This window comes from Cuculus canorus, chromosome 7 (assembly GCF_017976375.1).
Source record: "Cuculus canorus isolate bCucCan1 chromosome 7, bCucCan1.pri, whole genome shotgun sequence".
NCBI lineage: Eukaryota > Metazoa > Chordata > Aves > Cuculiformes > Cuculidae > Cuculus > Cuculus canorus.
Window position 1 is genome coordinate 18,759,225 of NC_071407.1, and position 25,412 is coordinate 18,784,636.

At 37.5% G+C, this 25,412-nt stretch overlaps 1 protein-coding gene across 4 annotated transcripts in view; it reads left to right on the forward strand.

Moving 5' to 3' along the window:
- The first annotated feature begins 509 nt into the window (after positions 1-509).
- The window catches only part of ERCC6 (ERCC excision repair 6, chromatin remodeling factor), a 46,384-nt gene continuing 21,481 nt past the window's right edge, over positions 510-25,412 (forward strand). Inside the window, exons 1-7 of one of the 4 annotated variants that reach the window (XM_054071783.1) lie at positions 510-563; positions 1,381-1,814; positions 4,503-4,623; positions 7,039-7,147; positions 8,722-9,445; positions 19,214-19,339; positions 23,132-23,290. In XM_054071783.1, coding sequence (XP_053927758.1) covers positions 1,384-1,814; positions 4,503-4,623; positions 7,039-7,147; positions 8,722-9,445; positions 19,214-19,339; positions 23,132-23,290 — 1,670 coding nt within the window. In that variant the 5' untranslated portion in view covers positions 510-563; positions 1,381-1,383. The other 3 variants (XM_054071780.1, XM_054071782.1, XM_054071781.1) reach the window with 3 other exon arrangements.

The window sequence follows — 25,412 nt, forward strand, 5'->3', positions numbered from 1 at the left end:
CTTCTGCTCTGTATTTACCCTCTGACAGCCGGCGCAAGGCTGTGCTGCCCAAAGGCGGTGTAGCTGGCTCCAGGACTGTCACGCCAATGGAGCGGGGAGATGGAACGAAGGGGAAAGAAGGAAAACAAAGCGAAAAGAATCCCGGAGAAGATCTAGCTGTCCGCTATTATTGTTACCAAAGCAAGGAGAAAATAGAAAGGAATGCAGGAAAGAGCATAAAGTGCTGCAACAGAGCCCAGCCCTGAGAGACTGCTGCTCTCCCCAGCTGTAAGCGTCCTGCTTGTAAGCAATCCTGCTGCTGAACCCTGAACTGTGCAGCATCCTCCCTTTTCCCCCTTGGAGGAACTTCGATGCGATCCAATGCACAATCCGCAGGTTTTTGAGTCCTGGGCTAATTTTGCAACTACCGGGTCGCGCTCGCAACTTCCCCCCCGAGCCCTTTTCCCAGGGCGGAGCCGCCGGTTCTCCCACGGCCTCACGCCCCGCGCATGCGCAGCCCCGCCCCGCCCCGCCCGTGGGCGCTGCGGAAGTGACGGACGGCGGAGCGGCGGCCGGGCGGCCAGGTGGGACCCGATCCTCCTCATCCTCCCGCCGGGGCTCGGGTAGCGGCCGGGGGGAAAGCGGCCACCCCCGGAGCCCCTCGCGCTTCCGTCCCGGGGAGGCGGTGGTGGATGGCCACGCGGGCTGGCTGCTGGGAGAGGTTGCTGGTGAAACGCCCCTGCCTTATGAACGTCTTCCTGCGGGTTAATAACGCTTGATTCCCTTCGAAGTCGATAAAAAAATACGTGCGTTCAGAAGGCGGTCTCACCTTGGAGGCTCCGAACAGCTCCAGGCTTGCCTTGTTAAGCCCGTCCTCTGCCAGTTTCGTAACAACCAAGATGTTTATGTTCTGCTTCAAAGCTGAATTGTCAAACTAAAGCCTACAGCCCGTTGTTGTCATCAGTGCATTCACTGGCAAGTCTTACCCTGTTGTAAACACTTGTATTTTTCAGTTTTGGGTATGTTAAGTTGCGTATGTTTTTGTTATGCCTTAGTCTTCTGGAGCGTGACTGTTCACACACGAGATTGAGTGCATTCTCTGACAAGGAGTGTGATTTTTACAGGTTGTTGTTTTGTCTTGATATCAGTGTCTTCTGGAAGTATTCTATATCATTGTCTTTAAGAAGTTCTGGCCATTCTTTGATTGTGAACATCGGTCTGGGGAAGCCTTTTAGCAGGAGGACTCATGAAGGAATGGTCTGCAAGGTGTTTTGAAACAAGAATGTTTTGTAAAAGAATATGGTTCTTGTTTTGCTTACTTTTATTTGGGCACAGTCTTCATTGGGAGCTTTGTGTGTGCAAATGTTGTTATAATTATGTTTCTTTGTTGCTTTTGAGCAGAGGATGCCAACAGATAACAGCAACCTGCCACACAGTACCCCAGAACAAGACCCTGTCCATACTGCAAGCAATAATTACCGGAATAATGCTGACGAGTCTGGAATTGAACAAGAAAATGGCGTTTATAACAGTGACCTGGGTGATAGTATTACAGTTCCCAGTTCTGCCAGCCAGTCATCCACTTCCATGGCTGTTCCTTTGGACGTGCCCAGGAGAGGGCAACCCCTTTTACAGATCGACAGGCAGCAGATCCAGTCCATTTCACATAGTGCACAGGCTGCTGAACTCAAAGGTTTAGGAGTTGATGTCTATGACCAGGATGTATTGGAGCAAGGAGTTCTTCAGCAAGTAGATAATGCAATTAATGAAGCTAATAAAGCAGCAAAAGCAGCTGATGCAGAGAAAGAATATCAGTCAGTGCTGGATGACTTAAGGTAAATTGTGTCCTTTGTACTGTTCCTTTCTGTTACTGGCTATCTAATAAGGCCTGGTGTCCCATGTTTTTAAAAGCTGGAAGATGAAAAAATGCTTTGAAAACACTAGTTCACGTGTACTCTTCTGAGTTGCTCACCATTTAAAAAGTAGAAAATATTTTTCACATCAGAGCAATGTTTCATTGTTCTTATCTGACTAACTCAGTCATGCATCAGAGGACAGTGCGTCTCCTTTTCCTGCTTTGGCTCCTACCTTGCCAAGATCAATGTTGCATTTTCTGGGCAGTGGAGGACTGCATTGTACTCTGTTATTCAAAGTTATTGTTAAAAAAAATGCAGGTTCTTCAGTTGTATGCTTCATGGGGTTATCTGCTTCTGGTTATATGCTTTCTGTAACTTGGATGACTCTATATCATGGGTGTACTACAGCCAAAACAACCTTATCACAAGTGCTTGTATGAAGTACTTGATGACGCTTTGAAATAATCAAATGCCTAATTAACATAGTATATTGATAGTAGAAGACTTAGAGGGATAAAAGCCACAAATCTTTTGGGTTTTGATCTTAGATCTCCCTTTCTGTTCTTAGCCTCATTATAGAGTTACTGTGTGAACTACTGCAAGTAAAGAATTCCATCAGTGCATCATTCACTCTATTGTATTATTGTTGTTCGTTAGTGCTTGAATGGCCTCCAGTGCTTTAGGCGTCCAGTGCCTCTAAGTGAACTCTTGCATAGCTCCCTTGCTATGCATACACTTGATTTTATGCACTTTGTTGATTTTCCAGTTTGGGTGTGGAGATGTGGAATTAAAATTAAGTTTGCAAAACTAGAACCTAATTTCAAATGTTATGTAGCAGAAGACGGTAATGAGAAAGATGGTCATTGAGAGGATTAGATTATGTGGTTATTGAAAGAGTGGTACATTTTCCTGTTTTTCTTCAGGAAACATGATTGTTCCTACTCCTCTATTTTTAACTTCCACTTAAAGTTGTAAAATGAGATTTACATGAGGGGATGCAAATGTTTTATGCAGACCCATAGAACTTCTGTATGAGAGATAATGTGCAGTCTGAAAGTAGATTTTGGAGAAAGCTATGACTGGCTTGTTGAGCAGAGGGACCGACAAAAGTAAAAGCATATGAGTAGAGCGTGATAGATAGTTAAAGTAGCATGATAGTTGGTTAAAGTCCTGTAACGTGGTGAATGCATGACCAGAGGTAAAATTGGGCAAGAAGCAGGTTTTCGATAGTTGGCACAGAGTTCACAGTAGAAGCTGCATGGCTGTATAAGATACACACAAATTTAAGTAAAAGAAGGAGAATAAAAAAATAGTTGAAGTTAAATCCTGTTTAAATCCCGCAGTCCTGTTAAATAAAGCTTTGTGGAAGAGGACCATAGTATGTGTTGAGAGACCGTAGGGCCAAGGAAGGAAGAGCCAAAAGATAGGAGACATGAAAGAGTCCCAGGGAAATTTGCACAGGGAGGTGGTGGCTGCCCCATCCCTGGAGGTGTTCAAGGCCAGGTTGGATGGAACCTTGTGCAGCCTGATCCAGTGGGATGTCGCTGCCCATGGCAGGGGGATTGGAACTAGATGATCTTTAAGGTCCCTTCCAATCCTAACTATTCTACAATTCTGTGATTCTGAAGAGGATGATGTACTTGAAAGCAGCAAAACAGAAGACTGAGAAAGGGGATGGGATAGTTCAAAAGTATTGAAAGAGAATGGAGAAATGAAGATGGCAGCGATAGCTGAGCAGCTGTTAGAATGCGTCTCCTAGCAGAACAGTGGTAGATTCCAGATTAGAGCTGGAGAGAAACATGGCTGAACAATTTCCTCCCTGCCAAATGAGGAGACTTATATAGTGCTTTTCTTTGCATGTGAGGGTAATAACGGCTTCTGTGCAGGTCTTGTAAAGAATTTTCTTTGACGATTTTCATAATCCTATGAGTATCCTTATGAAATGTTCTGCTATTTGAATTAACAAAGCTAGATTTGTTGCTTCTAATAGTGGAGCAGTGCCTCCTTTCTTGCCAACAAATTCAACAGCGGAAACAGATGATATTAGGTTATAGTATGTAGTTCAACCTGAATTTCTTATTTTATACAGAAACTTGAAAAACAGTATTGCATGCATAAGGAAAACTTAATGTTGATTAACTGCTAACTCTTTGAGCTAGTCTGTCTTCCTGGAACTAGATTTGTATCTTGTAATCTATTCTTTGTGTAAAAGAGGCATTACAAAGGTAAAAGAAATTGGCTTCCATATTTAATGCTATCAAACCATTAAAACAGTTTTAGAAAATGAAAATATAGGATTTCCCATTTAGGTTTTTGGTTTGCATTTTGTTAACTTGAATAATAAAAGCAACCACTAGCACTTGCTTATCATCATCAGGCTTGTAACTTCTGAGTGTTAAGTATTGCAGTGGTTTGTTCCATTTCCTTGCCTTTAGAATTTAAGTATTAGCAAAACTTTGTTCAAAACTATTTTATATTATACAGCTTGTTAAGATATGCAGTATTTTCGGTGTTGTTTAAATAGAAGGTGTGTATTTAGAAACTTTCTTTTTGGCCCTTTAAAATCTAAGCTAAAAACTCCTGGAATTTCTAAATTGTCTGAATAGAGGATGTGCTATTTTTATTTTTAGAATTGACTAGTACATTGCAATCTTTTTGGTTTTGCAGGTCATGTACAACATCTCTGAAACAAATAAATAAAATTATTGACCAACTTTCACCTCAAGCAGCTGACAACAAGGATATAAACAGAAAACTAGATTCTGTAAAACGGCAAAAATACAACAAGGTGATTGAATTACGTTAATTTCCTGCTGATAATACTTAGCTTATACTTTGGCTTAAGGTTTGGATTATGTAATATGATTCTTGCTTAATTATATAGTTCAGAGTTAGTCTACAGTTGCTTCTCCTTCCCTTTTAAATGGTATAATTTTCTACCAAAAATTGTAAAGAACTAATTCAAGGATGCAAAAGTGAGAACTGATTTTTTTTATTCGAAGTTTTGGAATGAGCTGTAAAACTGAAATTTCAGAACCTTCTCAGAAGACTGATTTGCATTAATTTAAATCCCTCCCAGTATTTGGAGAATTAGCAAAGCATTGTTAGGGCATGATTCAGTAACTGACCCAAATCTCACCTCTCATCATCTTCATTCCCTATGTTCCTTTCCTTAATCCTCTGATTGTCAGGATCTTGCTTGTACCAGTACACATCATTTCTTTCTGTGAACCGTTTTAAGTCACTGATTTGGCAGAAACTGCTCCAGCTTTTTTTCTGCCAGAATAGTAAACTAAAGGAGCTTGTAGAGCATTCTGACAGGCATTGAGATGATGCAAGCAGCAGACCTATACAGCTGTGAATAGGAAGAAGGGTATTTGAGAAGAGGAAAATTTGTCCTGGTTAGGAATGTAGCACTTCGATTAGCTCAGTGCTTGATGGAAACACACCCTAATATTTTCTACAGTGACCAAAATGTCTGAAGAACTTACTGTCCTTTGCCCTCAGACACTTCTTCCCAGTCTCAGGCCACTTTCCATTGACTCCTTCAGTAGTTTTGTTTTTAACTTTGATCACTTCAGCAACTCAGACAACACTGTGATCGAAATTTGCCCAATTAAGAGAGTGAGGGGGACGCTACTGAGCAGTGGCTAGTACGGGTCTAGGAGTAAGGAGCCTCAAATAGTGGGGAAAAAGTGCATTAAACCAGATTTACCACTAAAGAGTGATCATGTAATTGGACAGTATATTTTGCTTGTTTTCATGTTACTTGAAGCAATTTACAGAAATGTTAGTTACAGGACAGTTCAAACTTTATTTCAATTTCATTCTTAGCCATCTCTAACAGACCTTAAATTATAAGAATAAATCCTTATATGAAAACTACAGTCTGTAAAAGTGGTCTTAATAACCTCAAGAGTGTTTTGGAGGCTATTTGGAGGCAAGCAGTGTATTTAAAGCTGGTGTTGAGCTACTTTTTGCTTAGAGAAGTGCCTTTTAGCACTCTTCTCCTTGTAATATTAAAAAAAAAGGGTTAAAGAGGACTGAATTCTTCCATTATTGAGAAAAATGTGAAATTGATGTCTGCTACGAAACAGCTATTTCCTTACAGCTGTCATACAGGGAGTGTTTTTTATGATATAAAGTACTCTGGTAGCAAGAATAATAGTGCACACACAGGAAACTATGTACTGTACTATACATCAGTATACTTATGCTTTGTGGTTTGAGAAATGCTACATAAAGACTGTAGCATTTCACTGCAGGCTGGTGAACTCTTCTGCACCAGAAAGAAATAAAAAAATTGCTTGTTTTGCAATGAAGTTGATTCTTACTGAAGTATATACCTCTGTAGGTAAGGAAATACTTACTTCCTTGCCTATATCTTTGTTTTACAGATTTGAATTTCTTATTTTGTATATAAAAGTTAACAACACAAGGGAATCATGACATCACCAGTAAATATATAGGTGAGACTATTACAAGCAGATAAAAGGTGTAACAGAAGAGCTAGCTATGAATTATTTTTGTAGCAGTAATGAACTACGCTTGTTATAGCATATGTAAAGTTGATTTTTTTCACTTATTTTCTTTTTTTTACGTTATTTCACTTTGTAGTTTTTGCTGCTAAATTAGTTGTGAGCACTCCTGAATTAACTGTGTACAAACGTATTAGGATGGTGGACCGATTAACAGTTTCAGTTTCTTTCTAACAGAACATTCCAGAACTACTGGGATGATTAATAAATCTTATTAAATCTTATAGTTGTTTTTAGTGGCTTATTAACCATTTGCCCAGTCCTGCAAATCATAACCAAATCTTCTGGTGTTCTCTGTGCATCTTGCTAATCCAGTTGGACTTGCTTGACTAGAATCAACGCATTCATAAAATGACCTCAAAAGATGTACATAAAAATGCATAATGCACATGTGAAATTTGTATGTATAAACAATCTGATCTTACTGTACGTGTATCGTAAGATGTTTGTACACACAAAATTGTGCGTGCTTTGTGAGTTGGAGCCCTACAGATATTGTGCTGACACTTTTTGCACTTTTTTTTTCAAATGCAGTACTGTGAACATTTGAATGTGAAATTAGAGTGGAAAATACTGCAAGTGTAGTAATTCGAGTCATCTTTAAAAGGGTAGGAAGTTTATGAACCAGATTAAAAATTACATTACGTATCTGCTTGTCATTCCAGGAGCAACAGCTAAAGAAGATCAAAGCAAAGCAAAAGCGTCTCCAAGCAATTCTTGGTGGAACAGAGATTCTTGATAAAGTACATGAGATTGAATTTGAGGAAGATGAAGGTATGGAAGAAGGCTGAAAGTTGTGTTCTACTTTGATGTAATTCTTTTTTTCATTTGAAGCTAGCTTACAAGTTCTTTGCCAATAAGGAAATAAATTTCAGTAGTTTGCTTTCAAAGAGAGAGTTAAGAACACTTATTCTGTGCACCTGCAGAATTGCAGATCTTTGTGTATTCATTTGGGAAGTTTTAAAAAATGGATGTTAATCCGTGTTCAGCTCAGTAGGGATGGCTGAGGCACATTAGAGTATTGGGCTTAATAAATTGGAAATCCTAGCATTTTTTCACAGCTAATTTGATAAAGATGACTAACATCATGATTGAATTACATTTTATATGTGGGATGCTATCAATCAGCATTAACTAAATTGTTTTTTCTTACTGTTGGGAAGTATCGCAGAAGTGGGAGGGGGAAGCACTTCTCGTCTTCAGACTATGCCGTGATTTAAAATAAAAATAAGGCTTCTTTCACAGCAAGAGATTGTTCTCTCAGTGTTTCACTAGGTGTTCTTTCTCACTGCTGTTTGAACACCAAGCTTGGATTTTGTAACTCCAGCTTGGTAGTGTCTTGGCCACGATCACTAATCAACAGTATTCTTCAGGGCAAGCCTGGACACCATTGATGTGCATCATCTCTGGGTCATAGTGTTACTTGCAGAGGCGTAAACTCTGTGCTATTTGTCCATTGCAGATGTGGCTGGAGTGGATTCTAGATCTCACAGAGCTCATGCTTCTCTCACAGTTCAATAAAATTTACAGGAGTCAAAACCTCAGTAGACTTTTTTTAGTAGGAAAGCATCTTTAATCCTTTTTCTTTGAATGGGCTCACACAGTAAAACTCAAATACCTAGTGTGATGAGACATAACGAGGAATTGAATGGAGCCTAAGACAGAAGAAATTTGAAAAACTGAGGGGGTAGAGAGAGAGGAGCTTCAGTTTAACTGAAGTGTTATTTTATGGTGGTGTGCTGTGCAGCCAATCTGACTTTTAAAGTCATAGTCCTAATACTAGTGTTGTATGAGTTTTGTTTTCTTTTTCTTTAAGAGTCTGGGAAGACAGTATTTTATGTGTTTTTTAAGATTTGTTCTGGTATGGCAATAGAAGTGTTTAAATTTCAAGCTTATGAGTAGGACTGAAAAATCAGTAATATAAAAATGGTTGATGTTTCTGCATATGGGAACACAGTGGTTTCTTGCACTGAACATGGTGACATGGGTTGAATTTATTAGAGTTGATCTGCCATGAGGGACTGTAATTTTATAGTAGTTCTTGCTATTGTGTCTTGTTTCAGAAGTTATTTGCACTTTGATAGTATGTGTAATGTTTCCTTATATAAAGTTTGAGAAGTAGTTTTAAGTAAAAGTGTGATGGCTTTTGCTTTCTGCTTTGTTGGGGTTTGCCTTATTTGAGCTTCAATTATTATGTGTGATGGTAATTTGGAGTTAAGTTTATATATAGCAACTGAACTGAATGCATATAAAGCTTTGGGCGAGAGGGAACAAAACCCCCTTGTTCCTGTGTTTGCATTATTCAGAAGATGATAGAGGCATGCTGGATGTTCTGATTTATGTTGTAGAACCTGGTCCATCATCTCTTGGCAGTATGCTTATGCCTGTTCAGGAAACAGAGTGGGAAGAGCTTATTCGTACTGGACAGATGACTCCATTTGGTACTAAAATACTGCAGAAGCCAGAGAGGAAGACACGACGATTAATGCTAAATGAAGCATCTGATTTTGAGAAGTACTTAGCAGACCAAGCTAAGCTGTCATCTGAAAGAAAGAAGTTATCCCTTCACAAAGGTGCAAGGAAGAAGAAAATACAAGCCAAAAATGTTCAGTGTATAGCTCCCACATCTACTACAAAGGAAAAAGCCCTGTCAAAAACAGATAAGCGCTTAAAAAAACACATGAGAAAACTACAGAGGCATGCCCTTCAGATTCATTCAAAGGCAAAGATTCCAAAAGAAAAGAAATATGTTGAGGGCAAGAAGTTCAAACATGAAGAGGAGGATGATAGTGAAGAGTCTGAGCACGTGCCTAATGAAGAGCTCTTTGATCCAGAAGCAGCAGAAGTGGAAGAAGAGCAGGCATCTTCTCATGGTGAGAATGATTCTGATTACGAACTCAAGAATTTGTCTAGAAAAAGAAAATATTTCGTCAAGAGAGATTTTAAAGAAGCTGAAGATGATACTGACTACTTTCCAAGCTCTGAGGAGGAAGAAGAGCATACACTGGGGAAGCGCAAAGTAAAGAGATGGAGAGATGATGGAGATGAAGACTATTACAAACAGAGACTAAGGTTAGTCCTAGACGTTTTTATTGGTAACGTCAACAAATGATGTTGAACATGCAAAGGGAAATGTCTTTGTTTGCAAAATAAAGTGTTTGTTTGCAGAACTATGAATGTGCCCAAAATCAAGTACATATAAAGCATGGCATTACTTGACAGCTTTATACTTAAATACTGGTTTTGTCTGTAGGTCATAGACTTACCTTTCAAAAAAAAAAAAAATTGTTTCCCATTTGATAAGCAAAATTTTAGTGCAGACAGACAGTGCTGTCTTTCTTCAGAAGATGGCACTTTTCCACTGAGAGGGAAGTCTTTGGTTTAGGATAGAGCAATATACTTAGTTTTGGGGCTTTAAATAATTAAATACTAGTCAAGAAAAAATAATTTGAATAAATGATAGTTACATACTATTCTGTAGAATTTGTTAGTTTATTGAAATCTGAGGTGATTACATGTAGTTTATATGGCTAGCACGTTTATCTGAAAATCAATGCTAAAAGGATCTTGGAATTTAAACTTGGAAAAATTCATACTGGAAAGGACAATATATTTTTTTACTATTGGAACATGATATCTCTTGTATAACTTCTAATAGAAGACGTAAATAATGAAGACTCAACATTAATACTGCTGCTAACTAAGCTTAAAGAGTGCTGCTCTGTTTGACAGTGATTTTCCTCTCTTTGTTCCTGATGAGAGCGAGGGTAAAAACGTCCTTGTCCAAAGAGATAGTGACAGTGGTGGTAGTAATGGTGTTTTTCTTTTGCTATGATGACCTAAGGCTGTAAGCTGAGTAAGGTTTCTAAAGAGAATTGATGTCATCTTTGAAATAAACTAGTGTGTTAGGTTGGGGAATACAGCTGAGAACACATTATTTTTGAAAATGGCAGCTGAAACACCCTGTGCTAATCTGTGATTTATGAAATTTGTGTAACCTCTGTGTTTGTGATCTCTCTGTAGCTACAGCACATTGTTGAGACGTTTGCTTTACTGATACCATGACTTTTGAGATCCTAGCAGTAAGACTGAGCAATGTTTCCGTTTCCACAACTGCCTGGAAAACATTTTGAAGGGGCAACAAAGTGACATGCAATTTATTAAGCTGTTAATGGTAGCTAGTGATGTCAGCGAAGTTAAGAGACATGTTTGCACAGTCAAAAGGTTAGAATCAGTAAACAGTTGGTTTAGGGTTTTTTGATTGTTCTCTAACCACTGACGTGTTGTCTCTTTTTCTAGTATGCGTTGATCTTCATATAATGAACTTCAATTTGTTGATAGCATGCGTACTTTTTGACTACCTTTATTGAATGTCCTTCAAGTAGTTTTGTAGTCCTGTAGAAAATCATGGATTCCAATTTGAAAACAGCTGTTACAGAATGAAAGGAAGAGTAGATATTAGGGCTGTCAGTGAAGGGTCATTGATATAGCGATGAGGCCTAGCATAGGAACTTGGTTAATGCTTGAGAGACTGAATTTAAAACTTCTATGGAACTATCAGAACTTATGGATTTAAATGAAGCTGTACTAGAGAAGGAATCAAGAAGTAGAGATATAAACGCCATCGATTCCTACAGTGAGAGCCTGAGCTGCGATGGAGGAAGAGGCATCTTCTGGTAGCAGAGGTACTTATGGTCATAGAATACTGGTAACAAAACCTGAAGTAAGAAGAGCTCAATTCACTTTCACATCCCAGGATATAACAGCAAATTAAGAGCTGATAGGAGGCAATAGGTTTGCAATTTCAGAATGCCGCTTTTCAAAGTTAAAGCATAGTTCATTGCTCTTGAATGGAAGATTTCAGCAAGAGGCTAATCTGAACACTGTCCAAAGGGTCAAAAGAAATATGCTTTTTATTGAATGCATTAACAAAAATTAATTGTACTTAATTGGTAAAATATTTACTATTTTACTGAATGAAACTGTACTGCTCACATTTAAATTAGACCGATATTAAATCATTTTTAATTCAGTGTTTTCATCAAGAGTAATTTATTTTGATTGAAAGTTTTAATATGACTCACAATTTAAATTCATTCAAACACGTTTTTTAATAACATTAAGATTGTGACAATTTATCCTAAGCAAAGTCATATCATAGACTGCATTTCTTTTGGTTACTAAAGTTACAATAAAAGCCTAAATGAATTTTAGAAATATCAATAACTGTAATTGCTACCGAAACAGTACATGTCTTAAAAATTTCATAGCTACAGTTATTGTGGCTGTTAAGCTGCAGCTGTCCACATTGACGTTTTTATGCTGACACCCCCAGGTAATCTTCATTATGGGAAATGCCATGAGAAAATAAAATGTAGTGAATTAAGAAACATATTAAGAATGCTATAGAAATGTTGTCATTTGCTTACATTTATGTCTTGTTTCATGTCAGTTTTACTTTTGAATGCAAATAAATGGGTAAGATTAAGGTATATTTTACCCCTGAGAGAGGCACTGGAAAAGCCTTTAGGATTACTTTAGTCTTCTGAACATCTAGTCTTGTGCTTGGCACTGAATACAGTCCTACACTCTTAGAGATAGAAAATGACTTTCCTTTACATTAAAACTTTTCAGAGATGGGAGTTGAAGATTGGTCTGTGTCAGGGGGAAAATACAATGATGTTTTTAGAGCATGATAATTAGCTAACTGCAGGACTGCAAAGCATAGAACAGTAGACTGCTTTCAGAACAGGAGCCAGTGTTTTCTCCAGTAAACAGGGCAGGCAGGAGAGCACCAGACTCTCTTTCTAAAGGCTGCTTGGAATAGTTGACCTAGTTACTCAAGGTGAATCGTAGCTTGCAAGAATAATGAACAGTAGCAAGGAACGTCAGGATTATGGAGAGTAAGGTAAATGATCAGGATACTGTTAAACAGCTAAAAATAAGTTTAAGATTCAGTGAAAAGTAGCATGTCATGATTCCTAGCTGTCCTTCATACTGGCTATTGCCAGCTGAGCCCAGAGGATTAGGTAACCAGTCTCTTAAGAGATTTGATACTCAGCAACAGGTATGTTATTGATGTATATTCTGATGTACTCAACAGTGACCATCTTGTTGGTATAGAAAAGTTCATAATTTGCACTGGTGGAATTTTAACCTGTTTCCTCTTGCCTGGTGAAATGGTCAGGTCATGGCAGAGCCAGTTTCTTTGGAGACCGTGGAATGAGTAAGAATGCACCTGCTTTCAGCTTCTTTTACTGAGGAACACAAAATAAAAGTAACTTTGTATGCAGATTAAAGGCATAGAAAAAAACTTTTCTGTGTTCTCAACCAGAAAACTGCTGCATGGTTTTCTTGTATTATTCTCAAGGCTTTGCAGATGTGGAAGCTGCAATTTATGAAGATGATTTTTTTTGCATATTAATTGAAGTTTTTGCACATTAATCAAAGCCTTTGTAAACAGTTCCTGCCCAGCTTTCTTATAGGCCCCCTTCAGGTACTGGAAGACTGTAAGGTCTTCTTGGAGCCTTCTCCAAGACAAACAATACCAACTCTCTCAGCCTGTCCTCATGCGGGAGGTGCTCTAGCCCTCTGTTCATCTTTGTAGCCTCCTCTAGACCTGTTCCAACAGCTCTATGTCCTTCTTATGTTGAGGATTCCAGCACTGGGCACAATACTCTGGGTGAGGTCTCACAAGAGAGGAAGAGAGGGACAGAATCACCTCCCTCGACCTGTTAGCCACTCTTAACATGAAGTTAAAGTGTTACACTATTGACATCACTAATACAGTATCTGCATACTGTATCCAGTATCTGGGAATAGCTTGGAATCTAAACAAAAAGTTAGCAGTCTTATGGTCAATATTCTCATGACAGTTGTCAGTATGTGTCTGCCTGCTGCTTCAGAAAAGGAATTACGTGTCATGTTATGGGAGACAAGTGCTGTATCTGTGTTTTCTTGTGTATTCTGTAGAGTTTGTGCAGTACAGTTATTTGAATAGCTCTTAATTCAATTGCTGTCGACTGCTCAGAGACAGGACTAGGAAGACTGCTTTTTTTCACATCTCCTAAGTGATGTCCCAGCAGCTGAGTAGCTGGAAGTTGTGGCTGTCAATGTGCTAAGAATCAAAACAAAAAAAAACTTGCTTAAAAGTAAGTTGTTTTTCTGAAATCAGATCAGTTTTTATGTGCTAGCTCTCTTTCACGTATCTGAGTCACTGGATTTCTTGATGTTTCAGAGTTATAAATTAAAAAAGGATTAAATATTACCTTTTCTGAAAGATACTTTCCTAGAGCATCCTAACTGCTCTTTAAAATGACAAAGCCAAGACACAAATGAAGATATATTTTGGCTCACTCACTGAGTACACCTTTCATTCTAAGCTCGAGTGTGTAATTGTCTACATCAGTCTTAATTTACTTACGGAGGCTTGTGGTACTAACTGCATGTATTTCATCTGTTAGGATGTACCAATTAAATCTGCCCATATAGACCATAAAAAGTTAGATCAGAAAAGTAATGCTGAATGCTTCAATTTAGCAAATTAGAATAATCTGTAAGGGATTCTTATCTGTCTAAAATAGAAAACATATTGTGCTTCACAGATGCAAACTATATTAAACACTCAGCTTGGTTCCTGACTGTATTTCTTCTAAAAAAATCCAATTGTGCTCATTACTGTTTTGGATGTAGAATTTCTTTCTAGGGTATTGCAATAAGTGGTAAATGGGTTTAGTATCTGAAAACATTCTTATACTAAGAAAGATTTAATTGTATGATATATGGCTTTCATACTGCACTTTCAGGATAAAATTGTATTTGTTTCAGTGGCCATGGACAACATCGGTGATTGTCCCACTCTGCTCCACACCGGTGCAGCTGCAGCTTGAGTACTGTGTGCAGTTTTGGGTACCATAGTATAAGGAGGATATGAAGCTACTGGAGAGTGTCCAGAGGAGGGCCACAAAGTTGGTGGAGGCTTTAGAGTGGAAGTCATATGAGGAGCAGCTAAAATCACTTAGTTTGTTCAGCCTGGAGAAGAGAAGGCTAAGGGAAGACCTCGTCACGTTTTACTGCTTCCTCACAAGGGAAGGAGAAGCAGACACTGGTCTTGTCTCCTGGGTGGCCAATGACAGGACCTGAGGGAATGGCAGTAAGATGTGCCAGGGGAGGTTTAGGTTGAACATTAGGAAAACGTTCTTCACTCAGAGGGTGGTGGAGCACTGGAAAAGGCTCCTCTGGGGAACAGTAATGGTGCCAAGGCTAACAATATTCAAGAAGCACTTGGACAACGCCCTCAGACACATGGTGTGAATGTTGTGGTTGTCCTATTCAGGGACAGGACTTGGACTCGATGATCCTTGTGAGTCCCTTCCAATTCAAGAACATTCTATGGTTCTCAAAGGTCATGCTTTTATTTTCAAGAGGCCTTGGTAATGCAGTCAAACATGTATTTTCTGACTGTTAGGCATACTGATGATGTTTAACTGAGGTGTGTAAGGAATGTATTGACCATACAGTCAATATGTTACCATGTATTCAAGTCAAATATGAGCTACTGCTGTTTCTCCAAAGTTTGATATGTGGAGAAAGGTACAAGACCAGACTGACCAACTGACTGATCTGGTCTAGCAAATAGTGTTTATCTTCCCATTGCTTCAGCCATTTAAATATTTTAACTTTTTTTAAAGAAAATAATTATGTTTCAATGTAGAATATCTTAAAACTATGTCTTAAACATTAAGTTCACAGCCTCTCAAAAAATAAATAGCTTCTTCAAACTTTGAAAGTAGTCAGTGATAACAACAAATTGCTGCTTTTTCTTTAAACTGGTAATTGAGAGCAGAAAAAAACTCCAGATCTTTGGAAGACATGTAATACCAGAGCCTTCAATACTACAACTTGTGTAATTATGCGCTTCAGTAAAGTAACTGATACAGTGTGTCTAAAAATAAACCATTCTTTAGGTAAATTAAGTACAAAATTTGTTAGTTGAAGCTATATACGTATTTTCTGAGTATCTAAGAATTTTAAGATAATCCAACACTAATCACACTTCTCGCAGAAAATATAGTAGTTGCGTTAAGGTGACTTGCTTATATTCCTGGCCGAGCCCATCTCAGAAACGCTTCTCTTTAGTCCTTTCTGGATCACTTTTTCTAACGTACACTAGAGGGCAATCTGTTTCTTCCCAGGGGAGACTGAATTTCCAGTGCTGGCCAGTGGCGATTCGTATTGGTATATATAAACAGAAGCAAACTCTTGGACAGATTAGCACCCTGGTTGAGTTTATTACGGATTCTTTAACTAGTTGTCACTTTAGAAGCTTTCTAATCTACAGTTGTTTTTATTTTAGTGTGGTAAGTAGTTCTCTTCCTTGATTTGAGTCTGGTCTTAACCCAGTCAGGTAAAATAATCAAGTTCTGATGTATCTCAGTTCCTGTAGTGACACAGTCCGAAGCAATGACTGTCAATATTTTTCAGTTTGAATTGTTATCTTTTTCTGGAACTCGGAAGAATAACTGACCATCTGTGCCCGTTAGCACAACAATGTAGTACTGAACAAAAATAAAAGCATTTTTATGCCATGTCTTTAGAATATATCATGTCTGCCTGCTAGACTCCATAACATGAATGTAACGTTCTGAATCAAACATTTAACAGAGTCTAAGACAAAGATTTCCATTCCTGTTTTAGGGTAGATATATAAAAGTTGGGAAAACTCAGACACTATGTATTTTTACTAAGTTCTTTTTTACTACTTAAATGAATACATGATTTCAAATCATGGGTAAGAACCATCCAATTATAAATATGAGCAACTCATCAGTTTTTAATCAGAAAACTAAGGACTGTCTTTGTCCATCTTGTTTTTTCCCTGCTGCATATGCTGCTTTTTCTCTCTCTGTTTTTTCACTTCTGAATACTTACTGACTTAATGGAACAAAATATATTCCAGTGAAGCTGGCTTTCTAAACCTGTCTAGTATTGTGTTGTCTTATTTTTTCAGGGCAATTATTTTTGGCAGTTACTGTAACTTGTGTATATTTGGAGGAGATGGAGTTTATTTTCACTTAATAAAACAATACCACAGTTACAAGTTTGTGACTGGTTCCATAAAGGCAGGCTGTAAGTATTTTCTTAAAAGATACTGGTGAAAAGCTGATCTAGATACCTAGAAAAATTAGCTTTCTTTCATGAGAAATTGTATATGATTGGGTTGTTTGTGTATGAAGTGTTGAACTCCTCTGTGCTCTTGTTCCTAACCCAGGTTTTTTTAAACAAATTTGCCAGAGACACAAATCCTTTAAGTTGATGTTTCAACAAGTTTCACTGAAGTAAGTGGTCAGGAAGACAAGAAAAACTCCTAATGCTGTCACTGGAGAAAACACAGCTTGAGCTTAAATCTTGTTATGAGTTTGCAGATCCCATGGAAGGTTATTTTGAATGACCTAACAGCAAGAAGGATCTCTTTTACTGTTTTTACCTTATTTTATTCCAGCGAATGGAGAGAATTGTCCTTAGGAAGACAGGCATCATTGGTTTAATTGCCTCCAGAACTGCTTATGCAGTTAAAAAAAAATAAAAGGAGAACACTTAGACCTTCGAGGTGGTGGTGTTACTATTATTATTATTCTCTAATGTGTTTGAAATACCACACTTGAATCAAATTTTATTTTAAATTACTTTAACTGAGAGGATTTTTCTCTAGTGGAGAAGACACCAGCCTGAAAGGAATTACAGTACTGTACATGACGTTGTGCCATTCGTGTCTGCTCTGAACATGACTGAGCTGGATAGCAGCATAGCTGAACTCTTAAAGACTTGTAGCAATGCTCAAGATGTTTTATAGCATCTTCCAGTTTGTTTGCCAGGTTGGAAGTGCAAAATGTCAGGGGTGGTAGTTGTCTTATGGGCAGAAAAACTCTAAGTGTCCACTGTCTGCCTCCTTTTGGCTGGTTAGATCAGGATGTAAATCCAGATAATGAAATTGTTTAAGTTATGTTGCCGTAGCTGATAATATTGTCAACTTTGAGCCAGAAACTAACTAATGTTTTTATGATTATGCCTCTTTTTCCTGATGTGGATAAAATTGGGCTACTGGGTTTGAAAACTAAGGTGTTCAGACCATAAACTTAAAGCATACTAGATTGTGCATAGCAAAGCTGGAAATAAAATATAGTTTGCATGTTAACCTCCAAATGCAGTTTAGCATGAAATACTTAAAAGCAGTGCAAAGCTTTAGAGGAAAAAAAAAATCAGGATGAATAACTTTAGGAATTTTTTTTAAAAAAGGAGGAAAATGTGAATTTTCTCATGTATCTAAATACTTCAGAAATCCTTTCTCCCAGCATATGAAGTGTGTTGGGGGCCGGGGGAAAGGTTTTGTTTCATTTTTTTAGAACTCTGTTAATCCATTATCTTGCCATTTTTTTGCTGCTAAAGAGGCAACCGAAGCCTCTTTAAGAAGGCTTTTGTGTAATGCATAAATGGTAAAATATTACCAGTAGGGAGACAGACTATTCACTCACCTGTATCACCTGTGGTGTTTGTGATTCAGAAATTGGAGGTATACTGAAAAGCTGCTGGATCTTGTTAAGTCCTTCTCCATCCAGTTTCTGCAGGTGTGTTCTAGAGTTTATTCCCCAGGGTTTCTTCAAGGTACAGTTAGAAGACTGGACAAATGCGTTTTCCAGCATCTCACTTGGGTATTTATCACTTAATAGAGTAGATTTCAGTGCTGTGTGGCTTGACTTACTTTTTTTTGCCTCGATTTTCCATTTGCTTCTCTTCATCCCATCTCTACTATTAATAGTTCTTTGGGACTTAGCAGTTTTGGTCTTTGTGTTTTACTTTTCAGATGCTTCTAAGACTGTCAGTTGCCTTCAGCCTTTTTATGAGATGCTTTTGCACTGCGTCCAGACCAGTAACATAAGGGATATTTTTCATCTGTTCTATAGCTTGCCAGTTTGTGTAGCAAATTTGTCAGTTTATGCACCACATTCAGTGTGCCTGCAATCAATGGCTCCTCCATGGGAGAATTCCAGCAAAACTCAAATTCGGTGAAGTGCTCTTGATTCGTTAGTATAATATATGCAGAGCTAAGCTGTAGCATGTACTTTACTCCTGCAGGTAGGTGAGTTTGGGTCACTGAAACACAAGCGCATAATTTCATTGGATGTTGAAGATCCTTTAGTATTTTTTCAAAACAAGGGAGAATGATGGGACAGAAAGGCAATTCTCTAACCTGCCTAGATGCCAAATAAGATTAAGCTGCAGACCAAAAATTACAGTTATTTCAAAGCCTAAAAAACCTCATTCTCATTAAGACTGATTAACAGTTTTAGAGTACATCACCCCAAAGACGGTGATGCTTCTGAGTCTTCCGTAAGATTATACGCTGCTGCATTTTTCTCTAGGTGAAGGAGGTTATTCAAGTATTTGGCTAAATTAATATAAAAGCTTCGGAATACCTAAGCTTTATTGATATAAAAAAGATATTTGGTTTTGAAGGTTTAGGAACTTAAGGTAGCCAGATTTTTTTATAATGTTAACTGTTGATTCCAACGTATTAGTGTTTGTCTATACAAAACTGTGACTAGCTGTAAAACTCTGAAGGCTTATTACTAAATAGACAGGAGTGCATGCACCTTTTACCATGTCATGTATTTTGAGCAGGTGTTTACATGCATAATTCTCTGCTCCATAGAATTACTGTTTAAATCATGACATCGGAGAATACAGTCTGTTGGGTTTTTACTTGATGGAAAATTCAGTGTAGTTTGCATATAGTATCTTTTCTATGCAGTAATTGAATGTTGACTCCTTGTGTCATTCTAGGAAATGGCAAAAAGAATGTTTGAAGGACAAAGAGCATCAAACAGCTGAGGATCTTTCTGAAGAAAGTGATACTGAATTTGAAGAGGGTTTTAAAGTACCAGGATTTCTCTTCAAAAAGCTTTTTAAGTATGTATTGTGTACTTTATTTGAATATTGTGCTGCTGTATGCTGTTAATAATACTATTAGTAACAGTCATGGTGATCTCTGCGTGACTTTTGCTGTAACTTCTACTTCACTGAGTGATGCCTCAACTTTTACTTCCATTGTTTCTGTAGGATTATTTCTTTCAAAAATACTCCAGGATCAAACCTTAAAGAAACAAATTTATTACAGGCACAAAATGTAGTTACATGAAAATACAGATGATTGGCTGCTGTGAATATTGTGAATGCTTTTTAGCTAAGCCACAATTTGAGAAGCTTTCCTTGTCTATTTTTAGAAATGCTTTCTTTCATTAAGTGCTTTTAATTCAGGTATGGAGTGACAGAATAACGTTACTATGAAGAGTAAGGTGTTGGCAAGTTGTTTTAAATGAAAACCAGAAGTGTAGGAGTTTCTGTGATTCAGTGTAGTGAATGAAAATTTCTGCCAGCAAAACATACAGACAACTTTTTCTTTAAATAACTGCTCAAAGTAACTACTTATAATACATATTATTAAATAGTCTTGAACATTTTGCCCAGTAAAGTTTTAAAATATGGAGGGTGCATTCTGAACTTTAGTAGATGGGAAACACTCTACAAGTCTTTCTTTAGTTATTTAATGCTGGATTACAGATTTTGATATGAATGCTTTCCAATTTGTTTTTTTTTGAGACGATGGTGCCCAGTAACACTTTCACTTTCATCTCAAAAAGCTGTTTATGAAAAGTCATCCCAAACAAGCTAACAGTTGACAAGTTAACTTCATTCGATAGTCTCTTCCTAACTTTCATGCATAAGAGGCTTGAATTCGTTTTTGTTGGCAGCATTTTGCACCGCAGGAAAAACGTCATCTTTTTCAAAAGCTGACTCTAAAATCTTATAATTAGTGTGATAGAAAGCACTGTTTTATAACAGGCATGCATGGTATCCCTTCCAACAGGACCATTTAGTCTTAACCTCAAAGAAGTTATTGCTGTTGTCCTTAGTTCCTCAGAAGAAATGCACTAGCTCTGAAATGGAATTGAATTAATGACTTGGTTGCCAGGATGGTTACACAGCCAATATGTGGTCTCCAGTTGTTTATGCAAAGGTACTGCAGGAGTAATCATCCTGAGAACGGATGTGTGGTCTGAGCAACTCAAAGGGAATTGAAATAAGGCAGACATCTAAAAATTAATCTTAGTGATATCAGCCTCCCTAATGAAGGGTATCCCTGCAAGCATGAGTCAGTTGGCAAAACTTCCTGAGTGGTTAGAAAGATCAATTGAGTCGAATGGTTCGTCTGCCTTGTAACTTAAATGCTGATATCTCCAATGTAGGAAGGCCCATAGTCAATAGGCATTAAACTTTGAGTTCTGAGCAAGTTTAGTACAAAACATGGAAGTGTATTGACCCAAGGAGGTGTATAGCAGTGTACTGTAAGTGATCTTTCTGCACCATGGAATTGAATTCCAAAGAAATTAGCTTGCAACAGAAAAAGTAGGCCCTTAAGCTGTTTCTTTGGTAAGCCTGTTAAATTGGATAGTCTGTTTCTTCCATTTATACTTGTCTGCTTTGAGGAACGTTCTGCAAGAACGCCATTGGTGCTGCTCTGGAATCAAACATAGCGAGCAAGACTTACAAACATTGCCATATACTATCTGCACTTCTGCACTTAGCCTGAGAGAATGCTGTCTGTGTAAACAAGAAACCGTGTTTCTTCAGTATTTGCTTTCAGTGTGTGATTTCTCCTACTGGTCTGAAATGCAAGTTTGCTTCAGCAACAATGCAGCTAAACCCTGCTAGCTACTGTGGTGAATTTGGGAGGATGCATCACAGCATGATTGCTCGTGTGAACATAACTGTTTTGGTAGACCAGGCAACATTTTTATTTTACTTCTACAGTGTTTTTGAAGTAAAAAAAAAAAAAATCAAACATAAAAATTGGTGCAGTGCAAGCGTATGATTAAAGATAATTGATTCTCTGTATCTAACCATAAAAAATAGGGGAGGCTGAGAACTTTAAATTTTGCATAGTTACAATTATTGTATGTTTATATGATTATACAAAGAAAGCACCTGCATCTTTTCCATTTTTAGATAAGCTGAGAACAGGTTGGTTTTTTCACAAACTTAATTCTCGACTGTGAAAGTTTCTCAGGAGAAGGGCAGAGAGGGAGAAGATGCTTATGAACACAGCTAGCTTTTAGGCACTGAATGTGATCCTAAGTAATAATACAAAATAACATCAGGAAGTTCTTGAATGGTTGTCTTCTGAAGAGACCTGCTGGACATTAGTCTAGGGGAGCAGCTTCTGGCTGGAATTTGGGTTCTCTCCAATTCTTTAATATTTCCGTCAGAAAATATTTTGTCTCCATAAAATGTAGTAATGGTAGTATCTTAACCCAATTATAGCTAATCCTGCAAGCCATTTCATAGTTGGTTTTAGATTAATTCACCTTAAAAATGCAGCAATTTCTAATAAAAGTGGGGGGTTGAGGGCTTTTTGGGGTGATGCATTTGAGACACCAGATAGTATGATTTTTGAACCATTAGTTTTGTTCTTTCATCATCTTTTTCTAACTATTCAAGCCATATTCTCTGTTTAGCATTCTCAAAATCCATATAGAACCCTCCGTAAATTGATTTTAATAGTACTTCTTAGACACTAATGTCATTAGCTGTCAGTAGTGCTAAATATTGTTCGTTCAAAGAATGAAATGGGATTTTGAAATGCACACAAGACAATGCCTTAAAATGAAAAATCCATCTTTTACAAAAGACAAAAAAAATAAAAGAAAGAAAATGTGTTGCTCTTTGCTGTGCTCTGCACTCCAGGAATGCATGCCATCAAAAAGAAAATATCAGTAACCTTGATCTTCCTCTGAGTTACAAGCACAGAAGTGCTGAAATGTGTATTTTACTTTTTTATTGCAATTTAAATATTTCTTCATTTCTTTCTATTCTGTTTTCAATTTAACCCAGCCAGGTGGTGTTCTATTCCTACTGGTCTCACTATTTCATATCATTATAAAAAAAGCATACCCTGAGGTGATTCTCAGCCCAACATCTTATCTCCACTTTTTTATTTTACCATTTTAAGTCTTGCTTTCTAGTCTGCTGCTTTTAATTGGAACGTATTTTACATTGTTGCTTATACAATTTCCAGTGAATGACTGGGAGTAGAAACTGCGCTGATACTCTCACATAGTAATGCTGTGTTGCATCCCATTCACTGGAATAGTTTCTATTGTTATGTCTTCCAAAATATTTTGCCTTGTTGGCTTTTTTCTTCATGGAAAGACACTAAATGTCATTAAATGAATTTCTGTAAAAAGAAAGCATGCGTTGGCAGATGCGAGCAGTTTTCACAGTGGAGTATAAAAGCTGTATTTCTTACAAGTCAAGCTTTTCCTTCAGTTCAAGGTATACGTTCCAAATGATATCATTTACTAGACCCTTACACATTGTCTTTTCAGAAGATATCATACTTCGTTAGAGTAGCTTTCCAGGTTGCTTTTAACACTTAAAATATACATGAAATAAAATACCCTCTAATTATCAAGACTATCAGTTTAATTAGAAATGTTTTAGTGTTGCGTAAAGAATAAAAGTCACATGCAGTGTCTGAGTGCATCAAAAATGTATGACCTAGTAAATACAGCATTCATGTAAAACACCCATCCAGCATGTTACTAACCAGTATAAGAACCTTGCCAAATGATTAATTCATGAGTACGCACTGTTATGATCTGTATTATCAAACATTTGCTGCCTTCTTTTTTCTTGTTTTAGGTACCAGCAGACAGGTGTTAGGTGGCTCTGGGAATTGCACTGCCAGCAGGCAGGAGGAATTCTGGGAGATGAGATGGGATTGGGCAAGACCATCCAGATAATTGCCTTCTTGGCAGGTCTGAGCTACAGCAAGATCAGGACTCGTGGTTCAAATTACAGGCAAGTGCTCCTCTGCAGACTGTCAGTCTGTGGAGCTCAATTAATATTTCATCAGATGTATTGCTGGTGGAGGAGGGTCCTGTGAATTATTAATGACATTTCAATTACAATATTCCTTTAATTCTTTTAGTGGGGGACATCAAAGGAAAAATTTTACGAGACAATGGAGCTGTAGGGCAGGAAAAATTAAACATGTAACGCTTTTAATGAATTCCAGGCATTGATGCTTCATTTTGCAGATGAGCCACACTAGATATTTTGGGTCAATACAGTGTCTAAGGTTAGCTTCCACAAATGGATTGTTTACAAACTCAATTACATTAATATCAATAGTTTACACAATATGGAATTTTAAATTAGATGTAATACCGTTAGTTCCATTTATTAAATTTTACATTAAAATATTTTTTCTGGCAAGCCACCAGGTAAATGCTTTACAGGAAGCAGCAAGATGAGTTGCAACAAAAGTTAGAGTTTTTGATAGGCAGAATTATCCATGCCAAAAATATAGTAGCAATAGTAAAAACAGTAACTTATACAGCGGAATTTCCATCCGCTATTTTGTTCTTGCTTTTCAAAACTATGTCAGTGTGAGTGGCCTTTCTCACAAGATCATTATGCTTTTTTTGTAACTGAACTGTGCCTTAAAATTCCTTCTTCATAGGTGAAATTACCGGAAAATATCCTTGTTGGTGTTCTTGGATTTACAAATGCACGCATGAATAATACTTGATTTTTCTGCTTTTGTTGGCCTGTTTATCTGATGTAAATTACTACATGCAATTAAGCAAATATCATAGCACTATACTAAACAAAAATAATTAGCTTTACATAGAGGCATATTTAAATAATGTTCAGCATGTACATGAATTGTAAAATAGTACTTTGAAAATACAATATTGCTGTCTTTTCTCCAGTTGCTTCTTACAGTAACCATTTTATTAAAAACTCCATGTCTTGCATCACTCAAGCCAGTTGATTTAGTTTGATATGGCTACCTGATTTAAGGATGCTACTGTACAGATTTTTTTTGTGTAAGTGTATTCCCTGCCCCAGGTGGAGGACCACTGAGTTGATGGAAATCCTTCACGAACATCTCTTGGTATTGTTACAGCTTAAGATCTAAGATATTGCAGTGAAACTACATTAAAACTTTGAAAAGGCCAATATACAGTTGCACACCGAAGTTGCAGTGTGCTTTCTGGATGTAAGGTTGTGGGTTCAGTTTCATTTTTTGGCTGCTGCATGTCATTAAGTCCATCATCATAGAAATTTCATGGGAGGAAACAAAGTTTAATTTTTTGTGAGACTTACTCTCATTTTGCTTGTGTCCTGTAAGGCAGAGAGTCTAAACAACTTCATCTTTGCATAGTCTAGTACTTTCCCCAGCTGTGCTCTGAACTAGGAAGGCAGTAAGACCAGCTAGCGGGCTTCTGTCTGAAAGCCGTGTAGTCTAGTAAGTAGCAGATGTCCTGGGCAGCCTGGCTGAGAAGCAGGCATTAGGAGTGGACATAGTTGTGTTGTCAGTGTGCTTCAATGTCTTCCAGCCAGAAGACTTGTTAAACAAGTGGAGGGGGAGTGAATTTTCTAAAAATTGACAAAAGGAAGTGTGAACTCTTTGTGTAAGCTGGGGAGAAGAGGGAGGAACTGGAGAAATGTAGCGTGTGAATTTGTTTGATACAGACCAGTGGAATAAACGAGTAATTTTTAGCTACCCATGAAGAGTTAGATACATTTTGGGAAAAGTTGGCTCTTTTGCTGTAGATATTTTTAAGAGTGATTATTTGGATTTGTAGCATAGTTGAAGCTAATTTTTGCATCTCCAGCTTCTAATTTCCCTTTGGATTGCTGGGAGTTTTTTAATTAGACTATGTAAGGTTGTTATACAATATTTTTTCATAATGAAAGAAAGAAGCAACAACCAGGTTGTCATTCTGAGTATGTTTAAGCTTTTAATAAAAAAAAATATTATTTCTTTATGTGAGCAATTTTTGGAGACATTAACAGTTTTTTTAAAGTGGGGTATTCCTGGTGTTTGGGAAATCCTTATTGCTATATACATGTGATCTTAAATGTACACTGTGATCTTTTGAATTCTTTACTTATTACCATTTGGATAGCA